The 22,824-nt window shown below is 38.5% G+C and overlaps 3 protein-coding genes and 1 long non-coding RNA gene across 6 annotated transcripts in view; 2 read left to right on the forward strand and 2 right to left on the reverse strand.

The window, feature by feature from the left end:
- Window positions 1-18,359, reverse strand: part of LOC126871130 (dedicator of cytokinesis protein 3) — a 55,210-nt gene extending 36,851 nt beyond the window's left edge. For both annotated transcript variants that reach the window (XM_050629591.1, XM_050629590.1), the window contains exons 1-3: window positions 17,396-18,359; window positions 1,031-1,114; window positions 712-905 (exon numbers count right to left, since the gene is read on the reverse strand). In XM_050629591.1, the coding sequence (XP_050485548.1) occupies window positions 712-905; window positions 1,031-1,114; window positions 17,396-17,432 (315 nt within the window). In that variant the 5' untranslated portion in view covers window positions 17,433-18,359. The remainder of the gene's footprint in view (window positions 1-711; window positions 906-1,030; window positions 1,115-17,395) is intronic.
- On the forward strand, window positions 1,123-7,796 carry LOC126871145 (uncharacterized). The gene is made up of 2 exons (XR_007691538.1): window positions 1,123-2,882; window positions 3,187-7,796. It is a non-coding gene; the product is annotated as an uncharacterized LOC126871145 (long non-coding RNA).
- Window positions 18,360-18,504: 145 nt separating the features above from the next.
- On the reverse strand, window positions 18,505-21,182 carry LOC126871134 (dihydrolipoyl dehydrogenase, mitochondrial). Its single transcript, XM_050629597.1, has 7 exons — window positions 20,983-21,182; window positions 20,317-20,602; window positions 19,875-20,241; window positions 19,457-19,801; window positions 19,299-19,390; window positions 18,897-19,222; window positions 18,505-18,828 (listed from the first exon to the last, which is right to left on the reverse strand). The coding sequence occupies exons 1-7, from the start codon at window positions 21,025-21,027 to the stop codon at window positions 18,763-18,765; spliced, it is 1,527 nt and encodes a 508-aa protein (XP_050485554.1). The 5' UTR covers window positions 21,028-21,182; the 3' UTR covers window positions 18,505-18,762.
- A 1,202-nt stretch (window positions 21,183-22,384) lies between these two features.
- Window positions 22,385-22,824, forward strand: part of LOC126871139 (uncharacterized) — a 41,656-nt gene continuing 41,216 nt past the window's right edge. Inside the window, exon 1 of one of the 2 annotated variants that reach the window (XR_007691530.1) lies at window positions 22,385-22,544. The gene's annotated coding sequence lies outside the window, so the exon portion shown is untranslated. The remainder of the gene's footprint in view (window positions 22,545-22,824) is intronic. The other variant, XM_050629607.1, reaches the window with a different exon arrangement.

The raw sequence follows: 22,824 nt of genomic DNA on the forward strand, positions 1-22,824 counted from the left end.
CGTGATTTTTCCCTGCTTTCGAGTTTCTACTCGATAAGGAAAATCCTTCACGGCGGTGTACGAACGCTACTACTCTGTTCATCGTGAAATCGCGTACGTTCTATAATACAAATCGCGGCCGTATAGCGTAAAAGGTATAAAAATATATTTAAAGAATGCTATTGGCAAGTCGAGATTTAGAAGCCAGCTCTGTCTCTCCCTCGTAGCAAATCGGATTTCGACCAATCGCGACAATGGAATTTTTCACGAACAGGAGCTTCTTATATTCGCGATAAATAGAATAGTTCTGATAGAAACTTGGAAAAATTTGGTGTTCGTTGAGATAGCTTTCCACGAAAGACAGACCTAGCCCTTAGACTAATCGCCAGTAGCATTTTTTACGTATGTTTGCGACCTTCGTAGCGTGTTTCTTGGCACCGTACCAAAAGATCCGCGCAATTCCATTATCAATCGAACAGCGTGTCCCTTGTCGGTCGTTAAGAATTCAAACGAGTCGCGACGACGACGTTCCCATTCCTTTTCCTTCGTTCCTTTTCGACCCTTCGCTGCAATTTTCATTACGCGAAAGTATACGTGTCGTAGAGCTAGTCGGCTTTGTCGTAGAAACCATTTCCAACGACCAGCCATTTGGCCTCGTTGTCGCGAAAAATAAGCGAGCACGAGCAAATGGAAAGGGGTCATTGTAGCGTAGAGAGTCGTCGGCTCACTCACCACGTAGAGTCTCTTCCATATACCGCCCCATTCTCGGAGCACGAGGGTAACTTCTCGGACCACCGGATCTTCCAAAGGTATCACCGACTCGAACAGTCCCTCGTTCTCGATTTTACATGGTTTCAGATGAACGTACGAGCTGGGGAAAATTCCTTTGACCGCGCGATTCTTGGTCGAAAAGCCCCTGTACCAACCTGCAAGCAATCCATCGTTTGATTCCACGTTCGATCGACTCGTTCGCCAACCTGATCCACGTTGATTCGTGCTAAAGCATTCGTAAGCGATACGTGAAACGACGAGCGATCTCGTGTCGTTTTACCTGTACACTCCTCCAGGATCTGCACGGTTTCTCCGATTTCCAAGGGAAGGCCATAGCGCGTGTCTCCTCGCCAATTGTAAACGGCTGTAAAACAGAAAAGAAAGGCAAAGATAAAATGATTTTGTCAGGTTCAAGTTGTACAAGTTGCATCTTTTGTACGTTCGATATACGCGCGTTAATGACATAGTAGAAGCAGTGTTCCATTTAACGTAACATCGACGGTGTACTTGTACGAACGATATATGCGGTGAACTGTTATTTCCAATTAATCGATGGTGCGTGCGTACTTATTATACAGCGTTGGGATCTCTTACACGAAATAACTAATGCAACGTAACTCACTCACTCTCTCTCTCTCTCTCTCTCTCTCTCTGTCTGTCTTCTTTTCTCTTTATCCGTGTATCGACCGCGTCGCACCACCGTGCAAATATTATGATTCGTGGCGCAGATGGCCCATTGGGGAGGAAGCGAAATCTCCTCGACGCTCGGCGCACTCGACGCGAGATTGAAACGTATAGTCTTGGCTCGTTATATTATATCACGTTTTATCCAAGGATTCACGTTTCTACAGACGATACAAGCCCTTTAGAAAGCGTCCGATCCACATGAAATTTAACGGCTATCGTGGAAGGAAATCGGTAATTTGCGTTCGAACGACGCGGTTGTTGTTAGTTAGAAAAATTCTGCTGTATCCTATTTCGTTTATCGCAGGTAGCACAGTGACATTGTTGGTTTGATCTGCCTAATCTAATCTGATATAGCAGTCATTGGTCGTTCATCGACCGTTTCGCTCTTCAAGCTCAACACACGCCCACCTCGCGGCTAAATACGTTGATCGAAAATTTACGATCTTTCTATATATAGCGAGAAATTCGAATCGCTCGCAACGTGATTCGAAGCTACAAAATCGAGCAGCTTAGATACGTTTCGATAAGTCCGATCGATATGTCACAGGCATTTTGATCAGCAGTAGCGGTATCGTTGATTGGAGAAATGGAAGAAAGTCTGGAATATTCGAATGACGATAAACGACGAGACTCGAGACTCGTCGAGTGTCTGCATAGTTTCAGATCAAAGAGATCGCGTTCTGTCGCGACGTATGCGACACGAAGTGTCTTAGATCGCGACGCTAGAAAGGAGCGAAAGTGTAAGAAGTTCGTGGACGAAGGGTTAAAGATGGGAAGAGAATCGGCGCGTGTCCTTTCGTGGAAGTGTCAGGCCACGATAAACGAACTCCGGGGCACCGGATACGCGTGACGCTGCACGCACGACGAGCCAGCTTCCGGTCCTCCGGCGGAGAAACGCACGCGAGACGCATCTGAATGAGCGCGTCTCTAGCCTCCGCCTCGTGTGTACACGCGTACGTTTCACCGACGACCGGCCACGGAATGTGTGTTACGCGTTTGCTCGCCTACCACCGCTACACCGGAACAATAAGCGTGGATACTGCGACCAGACTTTCGTCCATTTCGAAACGGCCTGGCTTTTTCTCGCCTTCTCTAATGACTTTAAGGTTGTCGTTTCGAAATTCTCAACGTATCAGCGTCGGAAGGAATATAACGTAGTCGTAAATGATAATAAACAGTGAATGTTTATGCTAATTTAGACTTTTATATTATAATATGGACAAGTATATGGTATTTAAATACAGATTTAATCGCCTATCAAATATTCTAACGAAAACTGGATACATTATATGTACTTTTATGTACAAATAATAATCTGCGAACATTTGTGAAAATTCATATTTTTACGAATGTCAGTGGGAAAATGGTAGATAGAGATTTATTTTTTATTTATGAAATATTCTGATCAAAATTTGATATATTATATGGTGTTATATGTACATCAGGTAGGAAGAATATAACGGGTCATAAATAATAATCTGCAAATTCATATTTTTATGAACGCGACTGGGAAAATGGTATTTAGATGGAGATTTATTTCATTTGTCAAATACTCTGATGAAAATTGGATATATTATATGTCGTTATATGTACATCAGGTGGAAAGAATATAACGGGTTACAAATAATAATCTGCAAATTCATGTTTTTACGAATGTCACTGGGAAAATGGTAGATAGAGATTTATCTTTTATTTATGAAATATTCTGATCAAAATTTGATATATTATATGTCGTTATATGTACATCAGGTGGAAAGAATATAACGGATCACAAATAATAATCTGCAAATTCATATTTTTATGACTGTCACTGGGAAAATGGTATTTAGATACAGATTTATTTCATTTATGAAATATTCTGAAAATTGGATATATTGTATGTTGTTACATGTATATCAGGTGGAAAGAATATAACGGGTCACAAATAATAATCTACAAATATTTGTGCATTTTTATGACCTCAACTGAGTAAAGGGTATTTAAATAGAGGTCTGTTTCATCTATTAAATATTCTGATGAAAATTGGATACATTATATGTATTTACAGAAAGAATGTATTTAAAAGAAGAATATAGCCGAGTCAGAATATTTGTGAAAGTTCATATTTTTACAAACGCAGTTAAGAAAATAGTATCCAAATGTCTATGAAATTCGCTTATTAAATATTACCATGAATATACAGGGTAGTTGGTAATTGGTGGTACAAGCGGAAAGGGGGTGATTCTACGCGAAAAAATAAGTCGAAAATATGGAATAAAAATTTTTCGGTTGAGGCTTTGTTTTCGAGAAAATCGACTTTGAATTTTCGCTCGGTACGCGTGCACTTTATCGCGTCTCGTTATAACGGATCTCACTGTAGATCGTTGTCTCGATTGACGTTATTTTTTTAATTTTTAAAATTTTTAAATTTTCAAATTTTAAATTTTTAAATTTTTAAATTTTCAAATTTTAAATTTTTAAATTTTTAAATTTTCAAATTTTAAATTTTTAAATTTTTAAATTTTAAATTTTTAAATTTTCAAATTTTAAATTTTTAAATTTTTAAATTTTCAAATTTTAAATTTTTAAATTTTTAAATTTTAAATTTTTAAATTTTCAAATTTTAAATTTTCAAATTTTCAAATTTTTCTTCTATATTTTCGACTTCTTTTTTCGCGTAGAATCACCCCCTTTCCGCTTGTACCACCAGTTACCAACCACCCTGTATATCGCACATCTTCAATTTCCATTTACAAACGTCATTCACAAATTGATTTTTAAATCTTTTACTCATAAATCATTCGATCTTCCAATTAAAATTTCGTTATATTCCATCCTATGAAAGCTTCCATTTAAAATGAACTCTCTCTCTCTCTTCCACTCTCTATTTCTAATTACAGTATCTGTAAAAATGAACTTGTGCAACTGCAAATGGAAAGAACTGATTTCGATAACGAATTGAAATCTAACGTTTCCGATAAGACTCGAGCGTTTTATCTTCACTCAAATCTTGTCTCTGTTTCAACGACCAAAACTCGCGCACTCTCAAGTCCGATTAATTTTATGACCATTTATTATCTCCTCCATCAAGAAGTACGTAAGACATTATGACGACTACACGACTCTGATAAAACGTTTCTCTAGTCTAGTCTAGTCGTTCACACGAATCGAAATAAGACCATTACATTCTCACGAGCCGTAAGATTCGATAGTTTCCCCTGTTATAATAGACATCGAATCGAAATGATTAAACCCACAGGAAGATACCCACCACTCACGTACAATATATCACGAACGTACGCTGTTCGAAACGATTGGTCGATTCAATTAATTTACCGCATCAAACGATCGTTCGGCTCAATTAATTTATTGGAAGAATCAAGTAAACCGGAGCAAAAGACATTTACAAATACACCAGTTGCAGATACATTCGGTATTCTCTTTGAGCCCTAATAAAGGACTATTCTCCCTGGACTTGGTGTTTCCCACGATGGAAACGTGTCGAAGACAACGCGCGTCATATATGTATATACGTACGATATATACATAACCGTTCATAGCACATACGCGCATGTTAGTGAGGAGATGGGAAAAACGGGAATTTTTTGTCGAAGCTTCTCGAGGGGCTGACAGACGCGAACAAAGGGAGACGTCGAAACCTTCGCATCGAAAGTCCCTTTCCCAAACCGTTCTCCCCATGAGTTTTCCCGGGAAATTAAATCGATAACTCCCGTTCTACCGTGTAAAACGGCCACGACGGAGGGAGCCGTGCTTTCGCTCTATCCTTCGTGCGCTAGTACGTACGTACGAGGTGACCGGTAATTCTAGAACACCCTCTATCGAAAATCGAATGTTCCAACTTTTCCACGATCAATGCGGAGAGTCGTATATAGTAAACTAGGCACGTGCGACTTTATTTCAAATACGCCATGGGCCGCGATTTATGGTAGTCGGACAGATTTCGATGGCACGAAACGCGAGGATGGAAAACCGCGAACGACTAAATTGTGGCGCTTTCGCTTTCGAAAATATCGAGCCTCGTAATTGTTGTAATCGAGTTCGATGGTACTGCGTGCGATCGTCGAATTTCTATCTTCTCGGTATATCGCCTCTCGTTGATAGAATATCGCAAGAAGAAGTCACGCCGAACGAGAATTTGTTCGCAGGTTGTTGAAACTTGGCAGATTTCTTGGCGTAAGAAAAATACGAACCGGTGGGAAATGAGACAAAAAGGCAGCAGAGTTAGGAAAGGGAGCGCTGGAAAAATATTTGTCGAGTGTACGATAACGAAAGAACGTGCCGGCAATTCTTATTTTATTCTTTCGTATTCTGGCCATACTTTGCTACACGACCAATCACGATCGAATGGCTCAACATTTACAAGCGAATCGAACAATCCATCGACGATTTCGTGGTCTCGAGGAGCCAACGTTTTTCTTCGAAGAGAGGAATTAAACAGCCGAGAAAGAAACACGAAACGATCGTAGACCTAAATGGCCGATATACGGACGCATAGAGAAGGAAAATGTTAGGAACGTTCGTTACATTTGTACCGCGTAACCGAAACACAACTTTCGAATCTCATAATCGATCTCATAATGTCTGGAATAGGAAATCGAACGATCGGTTCTTTGTCACAGCGATTGAAGCCAACAGGGTGTGTCTGGCGGAATATTTGCTGCACGTTGAAAACAGCGAACAGAAGTTCGACGGAATCTGTGTGTAGCGAACCGATAACTCGTTAGCCTGGAAAATTTGATTAGCAAAGTGGAGTTTGTTGCCAAACTGTGGACGAATCGTAGCGTAGTTTCCGAGGGCAGAGAGGAACAAATTGCTACAACTTGAAGAAGAATGGTAAATATATAAAGAAGGATGGAAAGAGGGAGAAAAAGGTTGGAAGACGGCAGGAAAGGTTCAGGGACCAAGGTTAAGAAGACAGGAAGAGGAATGAGAAGCAAGGGAAGACGAAAGAAGGGCAAAATGGTCGCATTGCGGTAGGTGAACACGTGCGTGCGTGCATAAATGAATAAGTAAACGAGATCAAAGACTGATACCTGCTAAATGACAGTACTTTATCGGTTTTTATTCGCTTGCAACGTTACGCGATCGCGATATCAAGGTGCCAATGCGTTGCTTGTTTTTCCATGGAAAAAGAAAATTACACGATGACTTTTACGCGAACAATTACGTAACACGCGACCAAGTAAAATTCTTGTCGCCTAACCGTTTCTCCGAATCAGATTTGTTCGAGTTAATTGTCGCGTAATGGGACACCAGCGTTCAAAAGTACGTTGGGTGTTGCGATATGAAAAATTAAGCAAATCTGCGTAATCGTTAGGAAACTTCATTTGGAAAATGAAAAATGAGAAAACGTTGTAAAAAGCTGGTAATATTCGACGTTACGATGAAATCGTCAACCACGTATGCGATGTATAATTAAATTGTGTTTCCACAAATTTCTGTACTTGTGTTAGGTCCTTTCGTTTCATAAGGAAATAATAGACGCACGATGTGTTTTATTTTATATTAGCTTATCGAATGATGCACGAACGTAATAATAGAAATATAACGAAATGGATCATAGCTAATTCAGTGAAATAATATAAAATAGAAATTCTTCGTTATTATGAAATGAAAGAAACTTTTTGAACAACCTAATATTTATCGTTAGAGTAAATCATTTTTAGCGGCATATGAGTTAGAGGACAATTCAAATCATGTTGTTGTTCTGCCTCGGGGTATCAAGATCGTTAGGATACGCGTAATGTAAGAGTAAATAAACTCCGAGCAAAATAATGTCGTCGCTACGTACAACCGACGAAAACAAATTTAAATTTTCCGACTCTCCCCGACCGGTATAAATAAGCGGACGCGATCGCAAGGAAAAGTGTTACAGTCAGGTGTCGATCGGTTATCAACGAATTAAAATTTAGCGATCCAATTAACGAGTCATTAGTTATCCTATTTTACGACTTATATATTGCACGAGCGTCTCAGCGAATATAGCCTGTACGCTAATTTATTATTTTAAATACAGGATGGTTGGTAACTGATGGTACAAGCGGAAAGGAGGTGATTCTACGCGAAAAAAGAAGTCGAAAATATAGAATAAAAATTTTTCGTTCGAGGCTTTGTTTTCGAGAAAATCGACTTTGAATTTTCGCTCGGTACGCGTGCACTTTATCGCGTCTCGTTATAACGGGTCTCACTGTAGATCGTTGTCTCGATTGACGTTATTTTTCTAATTTTTAAAATTTTTAAATTTTTAAATTTTCAAATTTTAAAATTTTTTAATTTTTATTCTATACTTTCGACTTCTTTTTTCGCGTAGAATCACCCCCTTTCCGCTTGTACCACCAATTACCAACCACCCTGTATATCGAACGAGCGTCTCAGCGAATATAGCCTGTATACTAATTTATTATTTTAAATATATTCGACGGTTTCAACAACATTTAATAAATCTCACGATCAAACATCCTACCCGAGTCCTTTATACACGTCCTCTATACATTTTATAAACAGGACCCGCATTCTGACAGACTTGTTACCAAGTTGACGCTTAAGAACGTCTCAGCGATAAAACTACCAAAGTATAAAATGTGTTCAAGAAATTCAAACGAAAAGTACATATAAAAATATACTACAACGATGTATACAGAAAGATATATAAAGAGGACGAACGAGCGTTTATCCGTATATTCTACAAGATACCGTACGAATCCTTGAAAGTAGACTCGTACAGATAGGAGAGGGGAAAGAAGGAAAATCGATGGACCAAAAGACGAGAGGGAGAGCCAAGGATTTTCAGGTCACCCCAGAAACGCGTACGCACGTGGTAGGTTGGAGCGCGTCAAAATGCTTCCCAACCAAGGGTAGGGAGAAAGGGTCTATAATGGCTTTAGGGAGAACACCAGCCTACGAACACCAGCCTACGAACACCAGCGCAAAAGCAAGCACGGACCCGGAAAAAGCCGTAAACAATGACATCTGAAATCATTCTATCGCCTGCTTCATGGATTCAATACCGTTCTCGTCATCTTTCCATGCGAGCTCCGCCTTTATAGCGAAGAGACCGACCGACCTGAGCTTCTTATCCGCTTCGAGGCAAGAAACGTGGAAACGTTCGACTGCATGTCGACATATTCTCCATAGTTTCTCCATAGTTCGACAGATTTTCGACGTTAGTCCGACGTTACGTCGAACACATTTTATCGATTAGTTCTACCGTGTATTCTTTCGTAATCTCCGATAGAAGCACACTTAGAAAATATGTTAATTATGGAGAAAATAAGAAGCTTCGCGGTAATGGAAGATCAGATGTGAGGAATATAATATACATCTTGCAACATGTTCGTAAGAGACGCAGCTAAGCAACTCTCGTCGCAAAGAGATGCAATGGAAATATCGCGATTATACGATTTTTCTACGCGAATTAGCCAAAGTTTCGGAAAGGCGATTAAACGCCTTTTCCTGGGAAGTTTGCCTCGGGGCAAAGATTCCCTCGAACGATTCGATGGAGCATGAAAATCGTAAATGTAGCCGGCTCAGCTCGGAAATTATCGTGGCGGAAAATCTGCGAACACGCAGACTTTATCCACGTCCGTTTAATATAGTTCGTCTGAAATCGTGGAATACGTAGTCCGGAGAACTTCCGAATGCGGAGACGTGTATCGATCACCTCTGACTTTTCCAACCACGCTTTTAGCGATTCCCGATAAACTGATTCCGCTCGCGTCTCAATTCCCAGAGTTTCATTCGTCTCGGCTTGTTCGTGTTTTAAAACGACAAACGGCAAACAAAGCGAGGGAAAGAACCTTAGCTTCGCTGTGATCTTCCTACTCTTTCGTATTTCGATCTTGCTCATAGTTTAGCAAATGCGAAAGACCTTAACGTTCGGAGGAAACGCTTAGCATCGTACGAATGTTAATATTGGTTGAAACAGTTGTCCAATTGCAGAATATTATTTATAGTTAATATTAGGCACGACATTTTTCCTTTTATATTATTTTATTCAACTATGTATGATCCATTTTGTTCTATCGGAACGAAAGATATTGCGGCGTCATAACGTCTATTATTGAATCTAAATTCTATAATTATAATTCTTATTATTACAGAGAGATTAAAAGAATATTAAATTAGATAGTAGATTATAGAATGTTTCGCTTTATATATATGTAATTACAGAAATAGTTATAGAAGTATAATTATAATTTCTAAATATAATTATTGTTATAATTACATAATTATTTTTATGTAAGTATTATTGTAAGTATTATTTATATGTAATTACAGAAATAATTATAGAATTATAATTATAATTTCTAAATATGATGCAACTTAAAATCTTAGGCCAATCGATTGTTGAATTTCTTTCTCAAAAAGAATATTAAATTCGATAGTAGATTATAGAATGTTTTGCTTTATATATATGTAATTACAGAAATAATTATAGAAGTATAATTATATTTAGAAATTATATTTAGAAATTATACTTAGAAATTATAATTATGATTCTATTTAGAAATTATACTTAGAAATTATAATTATAATTCTATAATTATTTCTGTAATTACATATATATAAAACGAGACATTCTACAACCTACTATCTAATTTAATATTCTTCTCGAGAATGAAATCCAACGATCGATTGGCCTAGGATTTCAAGTTGCATCACAATACTTAACGATTTTGATAATTTCTTAATAATTATTCGGACGCTAAGTTAAGCTTCTCGGAGTTAAGCTTCGCCGTTGCTTATTAACGGAAGTGTTGGCGTAGAAAATTATATGGCGAGAAGGTGAAAGAATCGAACGAAAGGAGAAATTGGATGCAAACGAAGGCAAAAGTTAAATCGAAACTGTGAACTTGGATATAAGCCGGCTCGTGGAAATCATTAGGAATTCCAGGTGGAAGTTGTATCGTTTGGCGCGAATAATCCGCGCATCGGACCAAACACATCGCGGGAAAAACGTGGACAGCCTTGGAAATAACTTGCACAACAACGTGTCGCGAAACGTAATTACGAGCAGTCTACGCGTCACGGCAATAAAGAATCGAATTTCCTCTGTATATCTAACGAGAACCTGTTAATCGACGGTCTACTGGATCGATTACGGCAATCGCGAGCTCGTGCCAACGATAAAACGATAACTCCAATACGAATTATCGCAGATACGCGTTCGCTACTGTGTTCAAAAACGTACGTATCTGAAGGTACGTGCACCTCAGTGATTTCGAATTTGTCGTAAAAATCAACCATTTCGAGCTACTTTTTCCTCAGTTTCCAAGTGAAAATCCACTACGATGAATTCCGTCTGTAATTGTGCGTTCGTGACAACGTATATGTCAATATCACGATATAACAATTATTTATAATTAATTGTAATCCAGAGAACGCAACAATACGCAGATTGGGAATTTTGAAAAATGCGAGCGGAGAAATTGCCATTTGATAAAAAGGTAGAAACTTTGAAACAGCGAAGCGAATGAATTACTTGATTCATCTGTGAAGAACAGTGGAATACAGTAACGCGTACGTCGTTCATTAAATGGTTAATTTAATTTTAATTTAATAGTCAATTTCAATTTATGTAAAACTGACGATCATCGATGTTGTTTTGAAGGAACACGAACCAACTTATCGCGCAACCTAATGTTTATTCGTTTTGTCCTTCTAATTGTTTTATACATTGCAATTACCGCGGTTCGATCTTACTCTCCGATATTTCAAAGGAAAAACATTGTTGCAGCGCGGCAAAACTATTTCTCGACCGTAGTCTGCCTCGTAACAATCGCTCAATTAACTCCACCTGACGCAAGCATTCTGCTCTTCGCGAATGGAACCTCAGTCGAATCTCTTGAAAATCCATTTTCCACCACGTTCCTCCATGTACGTATCTTTTACGGGACAATCGTAATTTTCCTTTTTCTTTCGTCCTTATCGAACGATACGATCACGAACGATATACAGGGTGGTTGGTAACTGGTGGTACAAGCGGAAAGGGGGTGATTCTACGCGAAAAAAGAAGTCGAAAATTTAAAAATTTAAAAATTTAAAATTTGAAAATTTAAAAATTTAAAAATTGAAAATTTAAAAATTTAAAAATTTAAAATTTGAAAATTTGAAAATTTAAAATTTAAAAATTTAAAAATTTAAAAATTTTAAAAATTAAAAAAATAACGTCAATCGAGACAACGATCTACAGTGAGATCCGTTATAACGAGACGCGATAAAGTGCACGCGTACCGAGCGAAAATTCAAAGTCGATTTTCTCGAAAACGAAGCCTCGAACGAAAAATTTGTATTCTATATTTTCGACTTCTTTTTTCGCGTAGAATCGCCCCCTTTCCGCTTGTACCACCAGTTACCAACCACCCTGTATTTGTTCGTAAGCTTATCCGCTGCAACTAACGCGTCTCCAGGATATCCTTGAAAATATAATAGCAAGAGTCGAACGAACTTTATTATTCTGCTTTAATAATTTAATTATCGCTGCATTTTCGATGATTCATAAGCGGGACGCTTTAATCGGCAGAAACCTCGCGAGAAACGATCGATAATGGTGGTCAAATCACAGACGAGAGAGCATTTATCGAGATTATCTGATATTAAATACAGCGGAAAGCTCTGCCACGTTCGATATCACTCGAGGGATTCTGCATAATTTCGTTGATCCCTGGATTTGCAACGTGTGATATAACCAGCGCGTTCGCCGCCTCCACCATATCATATGAATAAATTTCAAGAAATTCAAAACGACCCACTTTTTTTCCATCGACCAGATACCTTGCACTTTTCATTTCGCATATAAAAAAATACGCACCCACTTTCTCCGTGATTCGTAGCGATCCAGTCGTACGCTCGCATCAAGTTTCCTCCGCAAAAACATCAACAACAACGTGTTTCCGTTAATTACAAGGAATAAAAAGAAATGGCCTTGGAAAATTGTCGAGTAGAGGCAAAACAATTTCAAGAAGTAAGAATTTCTTCCTCTCGATATCACCTGTCTTGCGTAATCTCGAGCTAATTACCGCGGTAGAAACCGCCGAAGTAATCGTGGCAAACTTTTAGAGGCGGACGTTCTTTGAAAGAACGTAAGATAGCTGGGATTATTTTAGGTCGTGGAGAAATTGGTCGCGATGGCTAGTGACAATTGGTCGGTTGAAAACAAGCACGTGGGCACGTCGAATCCGCGAGTTCGAGGAATCGAGAATTGCATCGTTGGGAACGTCGCAACAAACGCATCGACCGAGTCAACGAAGGATCGCACAATGCTAATCGGCGAAAGAAACAATACGCGGGAATGCAGCCGCGACCAGATCACCGTGCAGATTGTTAGATTGAAAGATTATAGTTTAATCGTGGCGCGGACGCGGCTCTGTACCAATGAAATAGGTTTATTCACGCTTTATCTACGCTGCGCTCTCGTCCAGAAATTTAGGACTCCGATCTGTCCTTCCACCTGACAGCGAAGGAACTGACGCAGACTACGGAACAAGGCGAAGCTAATGCTTTTGCCAGTCGTTGAATATTCCACAGCGGTTAGAAACATAGGTCTTGGTGAGTTCGTAATTATTAGAGAAGATAGCAGAATCGTAACAGATTAAAGGAGATTAAGGCGAAAGAGGTTCGCGTAATGAAAACTTTTCTCACGTTCCACTCGTTAGAAACTTCCACTAATCCTCTCGGCACTGAATTAAATCACGTAAACGTATAAAAATTCGCCAGCTAATATTTAGTAACAAAGAAGACAGAAAAAAAAAGAGAGAAGCAATCGAGGAAACGTTATTACGAATAAAATTCTTTTTATCGTTGATTATTAAGAAGAGAACGTTCGAGGACATGGAAATATGCAGAAACGCGCAGAACGCAAGAACAGTAGCCGAGTAAAAAAGTAGCGAAAGTAAAGAGCTCGTTACGATGTTCAGCGGATGGAAGAATCTCTAATTGGAAATTTCCATTTCTTCGGCTGCGTTCGTAAAAATATGAAACTACGATAGAGACTGCTGCATCCGCTGTCTGGTCTATGAACGTAAAAGTACAAGATTTATTATCACGCGGAAACGTATCTTAAGGCCGTTCGATTAGAGCCGTTCGTATCACGAGTTCGACGACCGTCCACTTACATTCGTATCACACGTTAAAAAGCGGAATCAGTAAAATAGCGACGGTACATCGCGATAGGTTTTGTCGACCAGCGACAGACTCGTTCCTTTGCTACAGTTTTCTCGAGATCGGGCTGTGTTCATTGGGAGATGGGCTTACCGGAAGAGGAATAATAAACGACGACGATAGCCACAAAGAAACACAAAGCAACGTACTCTGTTCTTTGGCCGCTCTTTCCAGTTACCTCTCTCTCTCTCTCTCTCTCTCTCTCTGCTTTTCTCTATCCAAGTTCGACGGCCGTTTTCCATGCATCGGAGAGACAATAGGTAAAGAGGCGGCGGAAACAAGCTTCGTTTTCGACGTATCGCATGGAGTCGCGTCGTTCGTATAAACGGCCGCCGTGGTTTCACTCGGAAAATGGATTTCTGCCTTTTATGGCAGAACTGGAGCGGGACCACCAGGCAAAAAGTAGTTCGGACCACTTTAACAAGGACATTTCGAGACGGAGGACGAGCTGCTCGTCCAGCCGATGCAAATCGCTTCGACACTCGTCGCCTGCTATCGAGAAATTGGAATATTTTGATGAAAAAAGGAAGAGTCGCGCCGTTTGAAAAGACGGCCTTTTGTACGTCGTGGAGCTTTCTATAGCCGAACTAACAGGCAGAGTGTACGGACGATGGAACTTTCGGATAGTAAAGCAATCGCTTTTACGATACTAAATTTCGTTCAAATAGAGACGAAGGAAGTCGTCCGTGCGTTTCGATGTTTAAAGACTCCGTGGTCTTTACGATATCGATAAGCGACTGAACGTGTACCGTAGAACGTCTACCGTTGAAAGAAGTCGATCAACAAGAACTTGATATGTATATCGTGTTAGTTATATCAGAAAATGTAACCGAGAAAAACGCGTTTAAAGTTTACACGTCATATCCGATGGACTGTGTACCATCCTCTGTAGACTCTATTATAATACTCCATATACAGGGTGGTTGGTAAATGGGGATGCAAGCGGAAAGGGGGTGATTCTACGCGAAAAAAGAAGTCGAAAATATAGGATAAAAATTTTGTTTTTCTTTATAACGAGACGAGTTATAACGAGACGCGATAAAGTGCACGCGAACCGAGCGAAAATTCAAAGTCGATTTTCTCGAAAACAAAGCCTCGAGCGAGAAATTTTTATTCTATATTTCCGACTTCTTTTTTCGCGTAGAATCACCCCCTTTCTGCTTGTACCGCCAGTTACCAACCACCCTGTATAATTCGTTTTAGACTGCTCTGCATGATTTTGTAATACTAACGTTACGCGATAGACGTAATAACGTTGCAGCTGATTAAGAAGACAACGTTAAAAGGCTAAGCCAGACTTCAACGCCGGCTTACCAAGGCGTTCTTGTTCCACGTTTCCGTGGAATTATGACCGATTGCTTAATCATAATGTGGCAATCGAATCGAGGAAACGAGTATGTTCGATAATTAGAAAGGATGCGAGAGCGACAACTGTCGGAGTTTGTTCTTCCTTGGCGCGTTCGATAGCTGTGGCAAGGTTTCTAGAAATATCGTGCGACAGTTGCCGCGAAATTGGCAGAGCTTAACGATAAAGCACGGCGCAACGAATCTGAGGAATGTATCGACGTATCTAAAACAAAGAGCAACGGATCTTATCACTGAAACTGATACAAACGCTATACGTAAACCGTAGAAACACATTGCGACGGAACAATCGATGTTGTTTCTATTATACTTTGGTCGTAAAGTATCGAAACAAAGAGAGTGATTAAACAGGTTGTGTCGTGAAAAAAATTCGCGATGACTGTACAGAAATCGGAACGCAAGGTTAAGAATGCGTCAATGCAGTTCTTTAATCGCGAAAACGTGAAAGAAGACGATGCTGCGTATGGAATCGACGCTTTATCGGCTCCGATGTCGCATTCCTTCCTCAAGCAAAGTATCGCTACGGACAGACATTTCGACGCGGTAGACGGTTTAATCGCCACTAAACGTGACGCGATACAACGCGAGTTTGCGTTCAATTCAAAGCAGCGGCAGCGTTTCCGGTTGATCGTGGATAGCGCGCTCAATTGATCCTTCGACATTCCGATTGTTGCTCCGAGCAAAATTAGTCGGAACAAACAAGCGTCGCGTGCGATGTAATGCCGTTCGGAGAGAAAGCTCGTGGAAAATATTTGAATCGCTGAGAAAAAGAATATTTCTTTTTCAGATGGTAAAAAAACTCGACTTTTAAATTCGAACTAGAAATTTCACCTCGAGACTCTGGAAAAATTGTCTTTAGGGACTAACTATATTGTCAGAGAATAATAGCGCGAGGTAATAGTCAAGCAGTTTTTGAGAAAATCAGATTATTTATTAAAATTAAAATCGCTAGCCGATACTAACACCGGTCATCTTTGTGAAGAAATTAAGTTTTTATTTTATTTTTTTATCAAATTCATATCATACGAGTTATTTATATAAAAACAAAAAAAAATGTTATTTCCTTTCGAGAGTTTCGGATCGTAAAAATAGCAGAAAGTTTCGAGAAGTCTCGAGATATGGCGTATCACATTCCTAATATTCTTCTCTCTCTTTTATAAAAATAACAACAACGGAGGAAAGAGTAACGAGATTTTCGTGTAGAAAATTTGCAATTCTTTTGTCATGCAGATTTCACGTAGAATAGGATACGTGGTTTAAATAAAGGTCTTTTGATCAAAGGTTTCGCAGTCGCGTTTAGCACGTTCGAATCTCAACGACGCTACCTCCATGCATTTCACGCGCGTTTTTCATCCATCGTGGTCGTTGCACCTCTCCAGAAGAGCAATACGTGTCAAGCGTGCATTCTATTAAGCCGTATATCTTGACGAGTTTTTCAACGAAAAATTGCTCGAAACCACGAGTTTTCATCGTTCAACATCGCCCAAACAATGGAGTGAAACACGCGAATCTTTTTATTGAAAAAAGAAAGTGTTTTACTATACGAATCTCGATATCTAAGATTATCGTGTAAATTACATAATGATTTACTTGAAGAAAAATTATCAACGAGAAACGGAAGGAATCAGTCTATTTGACGAAGATGTTACATCCGCCTACGGTAAACATGGACAGAGGTGTAGACTGTAGAGGAATTAACATCAAAGCGGGGAACGCGCGCGGGCGTGCGCCTGCCGATGTTATGTACCCCAGACGAAACAGACAAAACAAAATTAAGCGGTCGTAATTCAAGGATACTAGAGAGTGGTGGACCTCTCGTTTCAAAGAACCATCAGCTGACTACGAAATGAGACTCGGTCGAATATTTGATTTGACTTGCGATCATCGATATCAACGGTCAATGGTCTAAATTTCGAAGGTCGCGTACCACTTCACACCAAATTTTGGGACACGAATAGTTTTCCAAGTGTAAATATAGATGCAAGTAAATATATAAAACGAAAGAGAAAGACGCTAGATGAAAAACTGACGAAGAAAATTAGTTCGATTTATCGGACTCTAGTTCCTACTCCTCTACGATCAATGCATGAATGGGAGAGTCGCGGTACACTCAGCAAAATAGCGGCACACATACACTCGTGCAGCGACACGACACGGCGGCAGCATCATACCTACAACGTATTAAGCGGCATGTACCCGAAAGAAGTCAAGACGCTGGTTGATCGAATCATTGACGCTGAGATACCTGACGCGAGAGCGGAAAACCGCGACGTACCGTGTATATAATAGATGACACGATGTCGATCGTTAAGCACCTATACTGGACGCGACTAAAACTCGTGGAGAATCGCGCGGATCAGGACACGAGCAGTTTGACAGATCCGCAGGGTCGATGCCGCGCATTAATCGCGAAAGAACACCTACGAGAACTCACCGACGCCGTATTTAGTTGTTTTCGTCGTCGTCCACATCTCGAGCGGTTCGACAACGGCGCTACATCCCTTGCTAAACTGCCACCGACCACTCGTAGTATCACGAAAAATTCGAAAACACAAACATTGGGTGTGTTTGCCGCACAAGTGCCACCCTCAGAATTCTCTCTCTCCCTGCCGTCGAGCAACGTTGCCGATGGCCGCTGCAAGTCGTGGCTAACTGCCGCGCCGGCAACGCTGCTACTGCTGCGCCGGTCATGTGCTCTTCAGGAACGTACCTAGTTCACACACTTCTATATGCATATATATTTTACCTCGACTTTGATAGTTGCTCGCTTTCACCAGTGTATGTACCAATCGTATATACTGCCAATATTATTTTACCTTTAATTTTTATACGTTGAGGTTAAACATTTGGTACATTTATAGCAATAATAAACAACTTAACAAGTATACTACCGTGTTCTTTATATTTTACGAGAAATTGTAGTCGTTCCTTTTAGGAGATCTTCATCGAGATACGATAAAATTTTATTTATGCGAACAGATCGAGGAACAAGCAGTTTTAATAATAGCAGTTCACTGTGTGTATTAATATATAATGTATAGCATGATATAGCTACAGTTCTTTTTATTATTTTAAATATTATGATCTAACTGTTAGGATTTCAACTTCCTTCTTCGATACATAGAATCTAGTTTGAACATAAAATAAATAATTGCATATATTGTAATACATTTATTATGAAAATTTGCTTATACGTGTATAATTGAAATTACACTCGACCGTACTTCGAGTAATAGGTACGTACGAGCTTCTGCTCTATTTTGAAAAGTTTATTAAAATTTCTCTAAAGACGGGGAAACACAGTAGCATATTTGCTTAGTTGTTTATTACTATTATAAGTGTACTAAATTTTATTTATATCTAATTACACAGCGACCAAAATTACTATAACTTACAAGGTAAAACTCCTGTTAAGGCGGATGTTTTTATGAAATCGGGAAACTGAATTTCAACAGTAACATAATAAAAACTTATCTCTACTCTTAAGATTACCGAAATAAGATGTCACAAGGTTACAGACATCCAGTTTTATATTCTTAAATATATTCGATGAATTACCAATTTATTTATAATAAATACAATAATAAAGCAACAAAAATAAATCTACTATAAAAGATGTAATATTTCCATAAATTCCTGTATATACTTTTATTTACAGTTTTTTCCTTATATGATTAAGTGATAATGAGACCTGGGAAGGTGCTAAAAGTGTACCGCGACACATTTGAAATTAAACGTAGACTAGATCGAGGCTACGATGAATCAAAATATTAACGTTTCATAGATAATTTATCCATATACTTAAAAGTTGATAGGTTTTCCGAAATATGCAGCTAAATTGGCTTCCTTGAAGGCTTCCGCGAATGTCTATAAGAACAATGACAAAATCAGCGTCCGATATTCAACATTCGATCGAATATCGTATATCTACTTACCGGATGAGCGTGACATGTTCTCGCAACATCTTCTGCACTTGCTCCATATTCCATTGCAAGAACTGCCTCATTAATCAATTCACCAGCGTATGCACCAATCATATGTACTCCCAATATTTTGTCTGTACTCTTATCAGCTAAGACTTTAACAAAACCATCCGTGTCTGCATTCGTTTTTGCTCTAGAATTTGCTATATGTGGGAATTTTCCAACTTTGTATTCGATACCCTCTTTCTTTAAGTCTTCTTCCGTTTTTCCTACCCAACCAACTTCTGGATGTATATATATTACACTAGGTACGCAATTGTAATCGATATGAACGGCACCTGAATAAGTCATCATAATTGCTGTAAACTTTCAGGGATACAAACGGAAAAACTATAATGAGTATTTCTTAACTACCTCCGGCAATGCCCTCAACCGCAATAACACCTTCGTCCTCGGCTTTGTGAGCCAACATTGGCCCATGAATGCAATCTCCAATAGCATAAATCCTATATGAACGTAATTTTACATATAATTACGCTGACGAAAACTTTCTCAACAAAGTGTGTACTTACGAAGGTACTACTGTTTGGAATCTATTGTTTACAGGGATCCTGCCCTTTTCGTCTCGTTCGATTCCCAAATCCTCTAATCCTAAATTTTTCGTATAGGGCCTTCTGCCAACACAGACTAAAAGTGTATCGCACATTAAATCCTCCTTTTTGCTAGGATCTTTCGCGTTTTCGACAGAAACGATGATTTCACTGCCTGATCTTTTCGCACCAGTGACTTTTGTCCCCAATTTAAAATCCCATTTTTCCTTGACTAAAAGTTTTTGTACCGCTTGACTAACTTCGCCATCGATACCTGCTCCACCGATAGTCGGTAAAAATTCGACTGCTGTTACTTCAGCGCCTAATCTATAGGAGCAAATAAAGCAACTCAACATATCTCGTTTACAATTCATACAATTAATTTCAGTATGAAATGTACCTGCGCCAAACTGAGCCTAATTCCAACCCAATAACACCAGCACCAATTACTATCAATTTCTTTGGCACTGCGTTTAACGATAAACATCCAGTGGATGAAATAATTTGTTTTTCGTCAATTTCTATACCCGGAAACGGCGTGACCTCACTGCCAGTGGCAATTATAATGTTTTTAGTATTAATAGTGCTTACTACTGAACCATCTGGACCAAGTGCGCTCACTTGATTTGGACCAGTAATTTTGCCATGGCCCTTAACCCATTCCACCTTATTTTTTTTAAATAAACTAGCAATACCACTTGTTAAGGCTTTCACTGTACTTCGTTTCTGCTGCATTACTTGATCAATATTGATAGAAACATTGTCGACTAAAACAGAATTGTCAAATTAGTGATTGTTAAATTATGGATATTTAAAAAGGAAAAAAAAAATGAGAAGTATACCGTTAATGCCAAATTTTTGTAATTCTCCAGCATGTGCCATGTGGTAATAATGTGAACTATTCAATAAAGATTTGGATGGAATACATCCAACATTCAGACAAGTCCCACCTAATGTTTCATCTTTTTCTATACAAACAGTTTTCATTCCTAGTTGTGCAGCTTTAATTGATGCTACATATCCACCAGGACCAGCACCTATTACAACTAGATCTGCTTCCACAGTACTAGCGTATCTGCGTTGCTGTGCAGCTGTCAAGCCAGGTACAATACGTTTGACACATGATGGCTAATAAGAAAAACAGAAAAAACAGAAAGTTATTGATTAAGAAAGAATTTTCTATCTCTGTTTGCTATCATTATATCTGTAATCCTTAAACTTTGACAAAGTCAGATGTAGGTGACATAACCAACGAAGTAAGGAGAACGTATTTTCATATCGAATAATGAATTTAACAAATCAATTTTGCTTCCTCAAATATTTAATCAATGCTTCATAAGGAAAAAATGACCAATAGCAAAGAAAGTTAGCTAAATAGTGGAATAAAATATATAACAAAATTATTTGTCCTTCAAAATGTTACGAAATAGAGTAAAATGTATGGTCTGATACGATTGTAATGTATCCACGAGGTCATTTATTCATAAATATCTTTTCTTTTTACTTACTCTGACAGAAGTGGTCACCAAACTCCAAAAACTAGCTTGCATCATCTTTTTTGTAATATACTTTACTACCCGATATAAAGGGGGTCAAAAAGGAAACAAGCTTTAGGTAGTGAGAAGCGAGCACTACCGGTTACTTCAATATCATTCAACGACCAACTTGTCTTAGCTCTGATAATTCGATATATCGTTGGCTATATGGTTCGGAGACTATACTGCTTGATGGCGCTACTGACCTATTATGCAACACGAAATAACCCTTTCGTTTCGTTCATCTAATACATTTGGACATGGATAAGATGAAGAATAGATCAGGCATCTAAGAAGATTTCGTGTTTCGTGTTCTGAAATACCGATCGTATAAAAAAACAAAAGTTTCGTAATACTATCTACGATTTTATGTGGTGAGTATGTGTAGGAATTATAGAATAGGAAGTTGATAAAGTTAGACGTAAGAAGTTTCTCTTTCGTTATGATTCACATTCGAATTGAAATTTATTCAAAAGGAAATGCATACACTGAAAGATATCACTTTACTAATACTACTTATTCAAAAAGTGTTATATCTTGTTATCAAATAGTTTTATGTCTCACGAAAGTAATTATTTACGAAGGTCATATTTTCATGAATAGAAAGAAAGGAAATCATGCTTGGTTAATAGTTTCGGAGATGACAATTTATTTATGTAGTCATTAAAAGAGAACAAAAATTAACAGTTTTTATCTTAAGATTACGAAACTTTCATACATCGACGATTATCTTCAAAGATACGCGAGGTAATTCGCATATAATATATAAAATATCAACAGTATGAATTGAAATATTTTCAAATTTATATCCTGTAAATTAATCGCTTTGATGGATTTGTACTAGTTACGTTTCATTAAATAGGATTACAGCGCACTTTGTAACGACTAGCCGCTTTTCACGTGAAAATATCTAAAAGTCATTCTACCTACGTTCTTGGATAGAAGACATATAAATGTATGAGATTTCTGTTAAATATTTACTCTTCTACTGCAAGACTATCATATTTATCATAGAATAATTTATGAATGGAAAAAAACATTTACGAATATTTACGCATCGTTAATCAGAATATTAAGAATTTGTGCCATCTCGCGGTCGGTAAAAAATGTTTTTTCGTTAACGCAAAATCGATTTACGTATGAACATCTTAACTGTAGCCGATATCTCAAACTTCTTCATTGAAACTAATTCAACGTTGATATTCACCTGATAATCAACAATATCGTTGCGATCGAGTTTACAAACTAGACCCCGTAAGCTGTAACAATTTTTATTCCCCGCCAAAAAGGGTGACGATCGAAGAAGTAAAAAAGAGGGAGCAAGTGGAACGAATCGGCCAATAGCTAGATAGATAAAGATGAAAAGAACGTTAGGGGTCGAGAGAAAAGGGCAACAGATGTCCTTCCGTATGACGCATGACTCGTTTGGCCCTTGGCGAGATAGTACAGTTTGCGTCTCACTACCCTACGGAAGTATTGTACGTCACGGAAACGAAGCTAACCCTGTCGTTAGAAGGAACGTTAGTTGAAAACCGGTTAGTACTTATTTTTCGTGTCAACAAAGTCGGTGATATTTTTCTCGTTCAACACAGTACGATCTTACGAAATGTCTTTACTAGAATCTTTCTTTTGCGTTCGTATCAATCTCACATTTAGTATACTAATCGAACGTAATTCCATTATCAGTAGCTTATCCGTGATTGGTTGAATTTAAATTGTCTAGTACTATAGTTGAATTCGTTGCATCGTGAAAAAATAACGTTTAGTATTTTGATGACGATAAGAATACTGATCTTGAGATGTTTGATTTACGAT

This window comes from Bombus huntii, chromosome 11 (genome assembly GCF_024542735.1).
Source record: "Bombus huntii isolate Logan2020A chromosome 11, iyBomHunt1.1, whole genome shotgun sequence".
NCBI lineage: Eukaryota > Metazoa > Arthropoda > Insecta > Hymenoptera > Apidae > Bombus > Bombus huntii.

Coding starts and splice junctions, on each gene's coding strand:
- LOC126871134 (XM_050629597.1), bottom strand. CDS start 21,027: ATGATGCAAGCTAGTTTTTGGAGTTTGGTGACCACTTCTGTCAGA. Junction 20,603..20,982: donor TGGTGACCACTTCTGTCAGA/GTAAGTAAAAAG, acceptor TTTTCTTATTAG/CCATCATGTGTCAAACGTAT. Junction 19,391..19,456: donor TTCCAAACAGTAGTACCTTC/GTAAGTACACAC, acceptor ACGTTCATATAG/GATTTATGCTATTGGAGATT.